The sequence below is a fragment of the Callionymus lyra genome, chromosome 7, assembly GCF_982586985.1.
Source record: "Callionymus lyra chromosome 7, fCalLyr1.hap1.1, whole genome shotgun sequence".
NCBI lineage: Eukaryota > Metazoa > Chordata > Actinopteri > Syngnathiformes > Callionymidae > Callionymus > Callionymus lyra.
In genome coordinates this window covers 21,662,748-21,676,260 of record NC_141824.1, presented here as the reverse complement: position 1 = coordinate 21,676,260, position 13,513 = coordinate 21,662,748, and the positions used below count along the sequence as shown (strand labels likewise).

General features: G+C 40.8%; 3 protein-coding genes across 6 annotated transcripts; 2 read left to right on the top strand and 1 right to left on the bottom strand.

Annotated features, from left to right (window-relative positions):
• The first annotated feature begins 559 nt into the window (after positions 1-559).
• LOC148075642 (uncharacterized) lies at positions 560-3,366 on the top strand. Its single transcript, XM_087795704.1, has 2 exons — positions 560-877; positions 1,842-3,366. Exons 1-2 carry the CDS (start codon positions 592-594, stop codon positions 2,786-2,788), a joined length of 1,233 nt encoding a protein of 410 aa, XP_087651830.1. The 5' UTR covers positions 560-591; the 3' UTR covers positions 2,789-3,366.
• Positions 3,367-4,658: 1,292 nt separating this feature from the next.
• Positions 4,659-5,693, top strand: LOC148075641 (homeobox protein goosecoid-like). The gene is made up of 3 exons (XM_087794925.1): positions 4,659-4,908; positions 4,996-5,189; positions 5,604-5,693. The coding sequence occupies exons 1-3, from the start codon at positions 4,659-4,661 to the stop codon at positions 5,691-5,693; spliced, it is 534 nt and encodes a 177-aa protein (XP_087651051.1).
• A 241-nt stretch (positions 5,694-5,934) lies between these two features.
• clip3 (CAP-GLY domain containing linker protein 3) lies at positions 5,935-12,756 on the bottom strand. Of its 4 annotated transcripts, none has more exons than XM_087796028.1 (14): positions 12,675-12,756; positions 11,866-12,144; positions 11,657-11,796; positions 11,496-11,589; positions 10,678-10,839; positions 10,475-10,593; positions 8,526-8,762; positions 8,285-8,444; positions 8,058-8,204; positions 7,866-8,000; positions 7,666-7,789; positions 7,511-7,569; positions 7,357-7,429; positions 5,935-6,391 (listed from the first exon to the last, which is right to left on the bottom strand). In XM_087796028.1, the coding sequence occupies exons 2-14, from the start codon at positions 12,131-12,133 to the stop codon at positions 6,337-6,339; spliced, it is 1,773 nt and encodes a 590-aa protein (XP_087652154.1). In that variant the 5' UTR covers positions 12,134-12,144; positions 12,675-12,756; the 3' UTR covers positions 5,935-6,336. The 4 variants fall into 4 exon arrangements, with proteins under 4 accessions (XP_087652154.1, XP_087652155.1, XP_087652152.1 ...); XM_087796029.1 differs by having other exon boundaries at positions 8,285-8,420; XM_087796026.1 differs by having other exon boundaries at positions 8,285-8,420; positions 10,475-10,839.
• Between the last annotated feature and the right edge of the window lie 757 nt (positions 12,757-13,513).

Here is a 13,513-nt window from a genome sequence, read left to right as displayed (position 1 = left end):
TTCATCTATTAGATCTTTATATTAGATATTAGAACTTTTTTGATTAATTTTAATTGAATTTTATTGCTTATTATGTAATTTTGATTAATAAAATGACTTTGTTATTTTACTTTTTGATTTACTTTCTAAATGTTTTGGGGTTTTTTTGCATTCTTAGCTCCCCTTTCACATAATGTGAATTATCTTTTACTTTTTGTTGGCAACTTTTGAATTGTTAATTTGTTTCTTTTTATATGTATGTATTTATGTATTTATTTGACCGATTGTTTTACATGTTTAAATTGTTTGTTTTGATGTATAATTGCTGCTAGAAATGACGATTCAAAACTGAATTGGTCATTCATTATTATTTCTGGAGACAATTGTGTAGCTTGTGTAACAAAAAATCAAATGTTTAATTGTATGAAGAGAAAATTAAATGGAACAAATGGTGCGAAAAGTATCCCCTGTGCTGCATTCAGGGACCCTCCGATGTTTCTGACTGGGATGTAGTGTCAGCGAAAGGAAAAGTCGCGCATGCGCCTGACGTGGAATCAAGTGCACAGAAAGAGAACCTTGTTGTATTTTGCGTGGACCTGGACCCGTGGAAGGATGAACGCTGTGCTCCTGCTCCGCGTGTCCGTCCACGAGCGGATCAGCGCCGCCGCCGAAGAGTTCCTGCAGCCGCTGGAGAAGGCAGGGCCGGCGGTGGAGGTGTCGCTGCTGCGGGCGCTGCTCACCCAGAGGCTGACGGCTGCAGCCGAAGATGTCGTCGCTTTGTTTAACAAAACGGTCTCCGAGTACGAGGCCAAGGTGCGCCGGTCCGAGCAGGAGATCCGCCGCCAGAGGAAGATCCTCTCCGCGCTGCTGAAGGCCGGGGCGAGACCCCAGAGACCCGGTGAGTCTCATGGCGCTAACGCTAGCTGGACCAGAGCTAACATGCTAACGTGCTGCTAGCATGCTTTGACTTTAAAAAAATAAAATACTTTTAAAGACAACATGATTTAAAAGCACAATAAATGATGATCACTCTTGAAGCTGATCGATGCATTTTTGTCAACAACTGCCTCATTTGCACAACATGTTTCCAATGTTTATAAATAGATACTAGAAGGATGTGTCAACTTTTCTGTCAGTTACCAGCCTCTCAAATCACATGAGAACAAATGAAGAGAATGACTTTATTATTATGAGTTACTATTATTTAATTGTTACAATTGTTTGCTGCTGTCTGAGAAAATTGTTGTTTTTTTTGGTGATTTTTAACAATTACCATGTCATTATTTTACTTTCCGTATTTTTGTTTACAAGTATTTTTTTTTAACTTTGCTTCTTTATGTATATAATGGTTTTTTTATGAAATAATTTATAGAAACTAACAATTAGTTGTTTTTTCATCTAGTACGTGGTCATAAGTGGTGCTGACTTAGAAGTTAGAGTATGTGGGAACACTATGTGCCTCAATTGTCATTCTTTACTCCTTTATTTTAATACAATATTATTAGATCCTTCTTACAGTTAATAAAGATTGCAAGCACCAAAGATGTGTTATACTATTATTCTACTATTGTTACTTTATAAACTTAAAGTATTTTTATTTAGCCAAAAGTTCCTACAATTCTCTCTGTTGTTTTGTTTTTTAATTCGTAGATTTTCATTCATAAATTAATTTTTTCTGTTAATTTATTTGTCCCACCGTTTTGAATGCAACATAGTTATTCTTGAGGTTTTGAATGCAACATTCTTCACATCAAATCCAATGCAAAGAAAACATCTTGTGAAAACTAACTTCTTGATTTCGTCAACACGACTTCTATCCTGAGCTGCTCCTGACTCATGCTTCTTCTCTGGTTTTACTCTAGATGTCCTGAAAGTGATTGTTGGTGACGAGGAGCTGAAGAGGAGCTCCAGTCCGGACACTCCTCGCGTCAAAGAGGAGGATGCCTGGAGCTGTCAGGAGGAAGAGGAGGAGGAGGAGGAGGAGGAGGAGGCCTCGCTTTCTACTTCACAGAGTGGAAACGACGAAGACCAGTCCACCGCTGAGCCTCCCGACGGCAGCGCCTCTCACCTGAAACCGGCAGATCCGCTCTTCGGCTGCGACCTCGAAGACGAGACCTCGCATTCCCCGGACCTGGTCTGGATGGGTCAGAACGCCACCAGCTTTGCTAAAACCGCCTCCGATCCCATAAAATCACTGACTTGTTCGGAGTGCGGTAAACTGTTCAGCTCCAAGTCCAGCGTGACCAAGCACATGAGGATCCACACCGGAGAGAAACCCTTCAGCTGCATCTTCTGTAACGCGTGCTTCACGCAGCGTCAGGCTCTGGAGCGCCACCTACGGACGCACACGGGGGTGAAGCCCTTCCCCTGCGCCATCTGCGACAAGAGATTCACTCAGAAAAGTCACATGATGAGACACATGATGACGCACACCGGAGAGAAACCGTTCAGCTGCGCCTTCTGCGACCGCGTTTGTGCGGAGAAGGCCGACCTGAAGGAGCACATGAGGGTCCACACCGGGGAGAAACCGTTCGTCTGCTCCATCTGCAGCACCGGCTTCTCCCAGCGCCAGGCCATGATCCGACACATCAGAACTCACACCGGAGTCAAACCCCACGTGTGTCTCGTCTGCGGGAAGAGTTTCTCTCAGAAGAGTCACATGATGAGACACATGGCCACGCACGAGGGCAAGACCCTCTTGGGCTCGGCGTACGACCTGCAGATGTCGCAGGAGGACGAACACATGCAGACAAACGCTCAAACACAAACTCAATGTGATTCGACGGATGAAGCTGAGAATCCAGTCTGAACAATTCTCTCTTGATCTTTTCTTGTCCATACATCTTGTTGAACTTTGACCTCTGTTGTTATGCTTGTTTTGGTGAACAGATTAAAAAATATATATATATATATATTGTTGTTGATTAAATCAAACTTTAGCCATGACCTTTAACCTGCAATTTATTGTTAAGATGAATTCAGGAACATTAGTAGATTTATGTGCAAAACAAGTAGCACACACTTCCTTTTATTACTTTCAACGTCCTCATTTGAATTGAAAATAAAAAATTGCCGTCTTGATGCTGAACAAGTCGGTTTCTAGACGACGATCCATTCCAGCTGCTGCAGTTCCTACTCCAGTCTTCATTAATTGTAACGGCTACAAGCTCGGTTTCTGCATGTTTCCGCCAATTCTTTTTCTCCTTTTCCTGTTGCGTTCAGGATTTTGCCCTCAAAGGAAGCCAGTTGAGTCAACATTGTTGAGGTTAAACAGGCAGAGCTTATACTGTTCAGTAAGACATACTGGTAACTTCAATATCAACAAAGCAGAATGAAGAAAACATTCTAAAGAAACACATGTTCCAGACATGCATTCATATCAACTCGCCTGAGCTCATACACTGCAATACTCAATATATTGGACAAACAATACTGTGTATTGGACAAATGATACACACAATGGTGAAAACAAAACGTAAAAAAATAAAGAACATACAACAACCCCTGTTCCTACGTAGCTTGTAGCTAGCTATTGAGCAGGAAATGGACCAAGAGCCTGGCTGTGGAAGATACTACAGATAAGAAAACTTTTGGTTTATGGCAATCTAGAATTCCAAAATATGTGGCAGCATTCATCAAGTATTTAAGCTTCACAGACAATAAGAACATGGCCACGATTGTCCAGAATTATTAACAAAAATATATATTTTTAAAGTGAATAGAAGTAAGGACATTTTATAAACTGTATTTTTACTAAATATATATATTTAGACGCATTTGATTATGTTTTCAAAAGGAGGTCCCTGGTAATAGGGTTTGTCTAGAAAGGCGTTATATAAATAGAGATTATTATTATTATTATTATTATTATTATTATTATAAATATTTAATGATGCTGTTAAGAAATTGTGTTTTGGGCGTTCAAATAAAACTGGACTTTTTCAATATCATCACATTAACCCTCCACAACTTCAAACTTTCCATCTAGCTGTATTGAAAGTCAGAAAAACTGCTGATTCATTCTTCCTTCAAATATTTTTCTGTATTCTGTATAAAGTTGAATTAACATCCATCATAATCCCTATTCAGTAAAATTAAAATTGCAATATTAAATAAAAAATACATTTTCCTTTTTTTACAAAAAAGAAAATAAGCTGCACAATGAGGACATACATGGTTGATTTAATTCGTACACAGCTATATTTACGAATAATTCATTGATGTCATAATTTTTAACTTGGATGAACATGTTATTATAAAAATCAAAGATGGACAACTTAAGTTAAAAAGTGAAACGTTGGAATCTCCTGAGGTGAAATTGTTGATGATATGTTTCGTTTCAAACTTACAATATGTTTGGAATTAAAATGATCAATCAAGTCGATCTGAGGGAAAAACTCGTTTTAACTCGTTTATTATTCATTTTTATTTCGAACCGTCGTCGATCTCTAGTTATCAAAGTGTGTGATCGATCATCGGACGCTTTGATCTTCGACGATCAGTCGTCATTGATCTGCCGTTACAGGTGAGCCGCGCCGTTACAGGTGAGACGGCAGGATGACGTCAGAGAAGTACATCAAAGCGTCAGAGGACATGAAAACTATGCTAATGTCGTGTTCGTGGCATGATGTCGCCTTAAAAACCACGACTCGTGCCACTCAGGTGTTCGTCGTGTCGCTATGGGGACCAGAAAACTGACGGACTTCAGCATCGAGCGCATTCTCTCCTCCAAACTGGGACCTGGACCCCACGAGGAGTCGCGACTGAACCCACGACCTCTTCAGCAGGAGTTCTCGCATAGACCCCCACAACTGGGACTGGCACCGGTCGGGATGAGATTCGACCCGTTCGGGTACCAGACCTCCGGATACGGATCCATCCTCGTCCCTCATCCTCCCTGCTGCGTGCTCGAGTGGATGCGCGTCAAAGGTGCGTGTCACGTGATTTAAGTTGTTCCTTTAATATGCTCAAAAACTTTCTGGGAACGTTTCACTCAAACTACACTTTTGTTTACAGCGCAGACAGGTAACCATGGAACCCACGTGGCCGGAAAGTCCGCGCAGGCGCAGCAGTGTCAGAGGATGAGGACGGTGTTCACCGAGAGTCAGAGCCGCCAGCTGGAGGCGCTGTTTCACTCGGACAACTTCCCGAGCGTGGAGGTCCGGGCCCGCCTCGCGACCAGGATCGGACTCGGCGTGGAAACAGTTCGGGTAAGTTTTTTTATGACAGTCATTCTTTTACAACACTTTCCATATGTTGAACTTTTCTCTTTTTAGTTGAAATGTTATTTTTAACTAGCCATTGAATATTTTCTTTAATAATTAATTCAATCGTTTCTATATTCAAAGCTTTAATTTGTGTATTCATATTTTAATTTTAAAAATATTTTAGCTTTAATGTACAATTACACATAAAGCAATGTATTCTAATTCCGATAATAATCCAGAAATACGTTTTCTAAATTTAATTTTTTCTCACACGAAAATTATTGATTTAAAATATGTTTTAGTAAAATTAAATACAATAAATGAAAAAAACAAATGTACTCTCTTTTTCACCCCTTCTTTCTTTTGGGATCTACTGCTGTAGACCGTGTTATTCATGTGTTTCTGTGTGTGTTTCAGGTCTGGTTCAAGAACCGCAGAGCGAGGAGGAAGCGACAGGTCCGCAGGTCCAACAAGGAGAAGCCGCTCAAGAGGACCAAGGAAGGATGATGCCTTCAGTTGCTGCTCGGAAGTCGGACGACTCTTCCAATTGTATTCTATTTTTACAGATGTATTTCTTAACTTTTTCATCCATTTGCAAATCTTTGAGACTAAACTATATTTATTAAAAAAACCTTTTTTTTGCCCAAGTTTGGTCTTTTTGTGATCAAAATGTACAAACAATGTCAACTGAATGTTGTGTAGATGCTGTACTTTATACCTCTGAAAACAATAAAATGAGCGACACAAATGAAATAGTAGTTTCCTTTTTATTTGAAAGGATCAACATCAACACGGTACATCTTCGACGTCACGACTTCTAAATGTGGTTAACTGTTATTGTCAGACAGGACATGTCACGATTGTTATGTTCACGTAAATGATGATCAGTTATACTCAATAACGACGGGAGCGTGCAGGTCCATGACAAATCCCCCCCCAACCCACCCCTTACACCCCCCGACAGGAAGGATCTACAACTACACTGGTACTCTTGGATTCTTCAAACACTCCTGCTCAGGTTGATGTCGACACAGCAACAAGTTTTACTTGGACTCTTGGAGGGAAGTGGGTTGTCCTGGTCCGATAAAAGGCACCAAATATTCAGGCGTGGGACGTTAAACAAGGGTTCAGTGATAGCAGGTGGAGATTGTTACGACTGCATCTCTGCCCGGAGCATCCACGGAAACCAGCAGCAGAACAGAAGCCTGGAGAAAAAAAGAAAAGGTCAGGAAAACTCTTGAGTTGGTTTTCCTGGAGTTGCTGGCATGTTATTGGTCGATTGTCTTCATTGGTCAACTTTAACCCGTGTGTTAGCTCTGGGTCAAGGTCAGCTGAAGCTGCATAAACAAATGGCTGAGATAACAAAAGGGGTAAAAATGTTATGCGTGTACAATTATATTTGCAATTTCGTTACTGACTGTCACTCAAGATTTATGCTGCTCAGCTGCACAGCACCAACTACTTTACTACAATTTCCGTTTTGTCCCAGTTGGGGGCGCTAAACACCCAAGACCGAAAAACTTTTACTAATTCAATTGTATTTTTTGTATCTATTTGATACTTAAAATATAATATTTTCAAATTAAAGTTTTTTTTACCCATAGATTTTGATATTCTAATTATAATAATTACATAATACCTTTTCTATATTTGTATGTATAAAAATTGAATTTAGAAAAAAACGTAATTATTGTAATTTGCATATAAGGTAAGGTAAAACTTATTATTATATCAAACTCTTTGTGTAAAACACTATTCATTTTGAAAATATTAGATTTTTCTTTTAGATTTTTTTTTTTCAATTATTTAAAAAAGAAACCAAATAAAACGATTATATGAAGAATATGTTTTGTTTAAATATTTATTAAAATAAATCCAATCTTTCAGCATAGAAATTATTGAATTCAATTTTTGTTTTTAAATCAATGCTTAAAATAACCACAACATTTCAATAAAGAAAATGCTAATTTTGAACATTTAAAATGTCAATTAAAACCATTTAATTTTCTGATTGTGAATAACTGAATCACACACAAGGGAATCTTTTTATCTGTGTTCTATTCATTTGGGCTTTTAATATCCTCATGCAGCAGCTGCAGTCAACTAACTTAACTCAGGGTTGACTGAACTATGACAACTCACAGTTCCAGCTGGTGTGGGTTCTTCTTACCTGGAGATGGAGTTCTCACTGGTCAGATCTTTGGGGGACCTCAGTGTGTTGAAGTTTCGTTTTGGCTGCGACACTGTGGCACAGAAGCAGATGTTGATCAATCTACTAGAACTCTCGATCACATGAGTTTGACCTTGAATAAACACACACTCACCTGTGACCTGATGAACTTTCTTCACCCCATCATTCTGACCATCTTTGGGACTCCCAATTCTGAAAAACAAAAAGTGTGATGAGGGTCGCACAACTGCTCCGTTCATGACGTTGACAAAACAGAACCACGATGAAGATGCTGTAAAAGAGATGTACCTCTGCACCCTGGATGGGGGAGCAAACACCCCGTACTTGGGGAGACAGTTGAAGTAACGGACCCCAAACACAGAACCATCGTGTTTTCCCGTTGGTTGGTCCAGCTCGACACCAACCCAGAACCCTGAATGACAAAACGTGATGAAAGTGAGTTTTCTTCAGCATCTGGTGAACCAAGTCTGACCCACACACACACACACCTGGAGCAAAGTCGGTTTTTCCAAAATAGCGGACCATGCCGTGCTTCTGACCAGCCACCAGGACCTCGTCGCCCACCTCCACGTTCAGCCCCTCTGGATCCAGATTCACACCTGAACTCTTCTTCTTCTTCATCACTGTGAACACACGCATCAGTGAACGTTCACTGGAGAAGAAACAAAGTCACTGCTCACTCTTCTCTCGCTCCTTCTTCTCCTTCTGCTTCTTCGTCTTTCCAGCCAATCTGATGGCCAGGTCCAGGCGGGGGGTCTGCGGTGTGGTGCACACGGAGGTCGGCTGGTCCGTGGCTTTGCTGATCTTTGAGACCGGAGCGAAAATACCTGGTGGCGAAGAACTTCGATAAGGACACAACACACAACAGGTTGTGTCGCTTTGAAAGTGTAGCGGCAGTTTGTGGTACCGAGCTTTGGCGGGCAGATGAAATATCGGACACCGCCGACGCTGCCGTCGTTCTTCCCCTCCGGCTCGTCCAGCTCCACGCCGACCCACTGACCACTGGCAAATTCAGTTGTGCCACAAAACCTCAGCGTGCCACTCTGACCAAGAGACTTGAGTGAGTACTGCTGATTCAGAACCACATGGCATGAACTTCCGACACTTTTTCAGATGCTAAAAACTTCTTCATCAAACTTCAGACACACCTTCATGTCGTCGAGCGTCACACGGTCTCCCAGCTTCAGGCCCAGAGACAGCAGCATCAGGTTTCCCGGGATATTGTCGTAGTTGGGAAGTGTTGCCCGAGGAAGCTTACAGCTGAGGGGAACAGCTTCCAGCAGCAGCTGCTTCAGTTCTTTTGCCACCAGAGCAGCTTCAGCCTTGTCCAGGGTCATGTCCATCGGGTCTGGAACCACCTCTGATGGAACCTGACCCTTCTCGTTCTGCAGGGAGCAAAAACATCATCGTTGAAGATGATGACCATCATAACGATGATGAAGATGAATTTAATGATGGTGATGAAGAAGAAAAAAGTCTGATGTTGATGATGAAGATGATAACTATGATGAATATAGGGATGATGATGTTGATGATGAAGATGATGAAGATGATAAAGATGATGAAGATGATGAAGATGATGAAGTTGATGAAGATGATGAAGATGATGAGGAAGATAACAGTAATGATGAAGATGATTATGATGCGGATGATGAAGATAATGATGGTTATGAGAAAGATGATGCTGATAAGGAAGATAACGGTGATGATGAAGATGATAACGATGATGATGAAGATGATGATGTTGACGATGACAATGAGAATGAACATGTCGATAAGGAAGATGACGATGATGATGATGAAGGTAAGGATGAGGATGATGAGGAGGAAGATGATGATGATGATGAGCAAGATGGTCATGATGTTGATGACCATTATGTGATGATGGTGATAAAGAAGATGAGGAGGATGAAGATGATGATGAGGAAGATGGTTGTGATGTTGATGATCATTATGTGATGATGGTGTTAAAGATGATGAGAAGGATGAAGATGATTATGAAGAAGATGGTCATGATGTTGATGACCATTATGTGATGATAGTGTTAAAGAAGATGAGAAGGATGAAGATGATGATGAAGAAGATGGTCCTGATGTTGATGACCATTATGTGATGATGGTGATAAAGAAGATGAGGAGGATGAAGATGATGATGAAGAAGATGGTCGTGATGTTTATGACCATTATGTGATGATGGTGATAAAGCAGATGAGGAGGATGAAGATGATGATGAAGAAGATGGTCATGATGTTGATGACCATTATGTGATGATGGTGTTAAAGATGATGAGAAGGATGAAGATGAGGATGAAGATGATGGTCGTGATGTTTATGACCATTATGTGATGATGGTGATAAAGAAGATGAGGAGGTTGAAGATGATGATGAAGAAGATGGTCGTGATGTTGATGACCATTATGTGATGATGGTGATAAAGAAGATGAGGAGGATGAAGATGAGGATGAAGAAGATGGCCGTGATGTTTATGACCATTATGTGATGATGGTGATAAAGAAGATGAGGAGGATGAAGATGATGATGAAGAAGATGGTCGTGATGTTGATGACCATTATGTGATGATGGTGATAAAGAAGATGAGGAGGATGAAGATGATGATGAAGAAGATGGTCGTGATGTTTATGACCATTATGTGATGATGGTGATAAAGAAGATGAGGAGGATGAAGATGATGATGAAGAAGATGAGGAGGATGAAGATGACCATTATGTGATGACGGTGATAAAGAAGATGAGGAGGATGAAGATGAGGATGAAGATGATGGTCGTGATGTTTATGACCATTATGTGATGATGGTGATAAAGAAGATGAGGAGGTTGAAGATGATGATGAAGAAGATGGTCGTGATGTTGATGACCATTATGTGATGATGGTGATAAAGAAGATGAGGAGGATGAAGATGATGATGAAGAAGATGGTCCTGATGTTGATGACCATTATGTGATGATGGTGATAAAGATGATGAGGAGGATGAAGATGATGATGATGAGGAAGATGGTCGTGATGTTGATGACCATTATGTGATGATGGTGATAAAGATGATGAGGAGGATGAAGATGATGATGAAGAAAGGGTACTGACCCGGACACAGGGGTTAGCGCCGTGCTCCAGCAGACACTTGACAGCACTAAGACAAAGGTTGGATGCAGCGATGTGAAGGGCCGTCCCAAAGTGAAAGTCACTGCAGGTGGAGTTGAGAACTGCAAGATGACGAAACCAAAGAAGTTTTAAACATGTTTTCATGCCACAGTATGTGTCATGCGTGTCATGTGTGTCATGTGAACCTCTAGATCCAGCAGATTTCAGCAGAACTCGAATCAGCTCCGGGACATCAAAATAAGCTGCATAGTGAAGGGAGTTCATGTTCGTCCAACGACTTCTCAGGCTGACATCGGCCCCGCGCCCGATCAGCTGGCTCGTGAGACGCAGCGCCGCACCAGGGTCACCTGTCAATCAATGCATTTTAAATCAGTCACATCATGCCGACAACTCAAGTATAATTATTAAGGCGAGTCTCAGACGCTCAACAAGGATCATATTCAGATAAAATTGTTGTTGTGGTCAAGAGTGGAACTGTCACTGTAGCTGTTCACAATGAACATAAATCATCAAAAAAGTCTTCATATTAGTTAGTTATTTATTAGTTAGTTCTTTTAATTAGCATTTTAAGAATTCATTTCTATCCATCGCTGGAAGTTCTGCAAGGAGACGTGGTTCAGAGTGATGCACTGATGCTAGTTAGCCACACAGCTAACACTAGCCCAGTCCTGTGATATTATTTCCTTAAACAAAAAAACAATGACACTATAATCTTGTGAGAATGAATGACTTAAAAACTGGACTAACTGGAGTCAGAGACAAATCTTCATGTGATTTAAAATAAAATAATGAAAAGGTACATACAATTTAAAAAATTGCACTGTACATAAACCAATACATAAGCAGATTCATATAATAAATAAAGTAAGAGAGTAAGATTATGTATAAAATCATTATACTCATAGTACACTTGAATATATTTACTTTTGTTTAATACATGTGTGACTCATCTTGACAAAACTGCTACAGTCACATTATTTTTTAAACCCAAAAGACGACGTACCAACTCCGTGAGCTCCGGCCTTGCAACTGTAGTGCAGAAGCGTCATATCTGTGAGTCCGTCGCGGTCGTTGACATGGCAACCTCGTTTCAGGATCTGTGATACAAACACATTCAGTTTGGTGTTTTTCTTAATAAAGGTAAACAATAAAGAAGATACGTGCCTCGTTGCCGATGACGTCGATCTTGTGCTGGACCTGAGGAACCCACTGACGCAAGATGGCGAAGAGCTCTGGGACGGTGGTTTGAGGGTCTCTGAGGATTTCGGCGCAGGCCGGGTCGTTTGGGTCAAAGAACGTGAAGGCTGAGGATCAAACAAAAAAAACATCAGATGCTGCCACCACTGTGCATGTGTCAAGTATCTGTCCAGTACCATAGTCCTTCGGGAGAGGGGCTTGAGCAGACGAGTGCACCATCGGGCGACGTCTTGTCTCTGGACTTTGCGTGGTGGACACTGACAGATGCTCCGGTTCAGGATCCGCCTCCATGTCCCTGTTGACCGTCAGGTCGTCCTCTTGCTCCGCATCGTCTACGGATTTGGCCTCGTCTAACTCGAATTCTTCATCATCGCCCTCTTCTTCAGTGAGCACCTCCTCCTCCTCTACGTTCTTCTGCTCCTCCACGTTCTCCTCTTTAGTCATGGTGCTGCAGCCTGCTGCCAAGGAGTTGGGGAGAGACCAGAGAGGAGCAAGTTCATCAATGAGTGAAAAACTGTTTGTGGTTAACATATATTTCAGCACCATGTGGAGTCGAACCCTTCTTAAATATATTTTATTATTACAAACTGAACCCCGATTGCAAAGCTCGCCGTTGAAAACTGACTCGACCCCGTGGACATGTTTTCATTTTTCATCAGGTGGAGCTCGACGATGATGATGATGATGATGATGACGCCTTCTCCTCCTCCATCTTGACTCCAAGTGACGCACAAACAAACAAACCATAAAAAGAGAGCCACTTTGGCCTCACGGCGACAGTGATGGCAATTCTAAGCCGGATAGAAAAAAAGCACTTCTTGTGCAAGTGGTGCTGATGATAGAGACGCGAGAAAAACAAAGATGGATGCTGCATCCTCCATCACGGCCTGTCGAGGGACTATATAATACATATAGTGACCTAAGTGCCACATCGACGATCAATAACCTGAACAATAACCGATTGTAAATCGAGACGATAACTTACCTTGGGAAGCCGCGGGAGATGAAGGGGATGATGGTGATGTCGAGGTCCAGTTCGAGAGGAATCACGACTGAAGCCACGCCCCCTCCTCCGCCTCCACCACCCTTCCCCTTTTAAAAATATTTTTGTATTTATTCAACGTTTTTATCTCGTGTTCATTATAATAATAGACTTTACATCGCAGGATTTATTTCTGTTTTTGTTTCTTTATCGAAGATTAACAGTAATTTACCGAGACTAAAACCAACCACTAGGTGTCGCACCTATACAACACATGACTCATCTTGTTTGGTCTGCGAGTAAACAGTACGTCAGTACTACGTCATAAATGGGCTTTCTAATTGTAAGTAAGTAAGTAAATTATATGTGTAGAGCGCCAGACCAGGGTCACTAAGCGCTTAAACAATTAAAACAAAAAAAATAAAATATATACTAAAAAGATCAAGATAACACCGAGAACAGCACAGGAGTCTCACAAAATCAAGGAAAATTGTATCTTTTTAAATTCTTATTATTAGTATAACATTTTAAACAAGGCTTTTATTCATTTTTCCCATAAATAATGAGACGTGAATGAACACCAGAACAAAAGACTACGTGTTGAAAGGTAATAACGTTCAGAAAAGAATAAAATAATATTAAGGAAAGACACATTCGAATTCGTACACGTTCCTCAACAATTTCCTGAGTAAAACACATGAATCATTTATTATTTTAATATTTTCAAAGTATATTATCATTAAAAAATATTATGTAATATTTGCAGTGGGTTTTTTTTACACTTTTGATGAGGATGAGGAAAATATTTAAAAGATGATCATCAATTATCATTACATATCTTG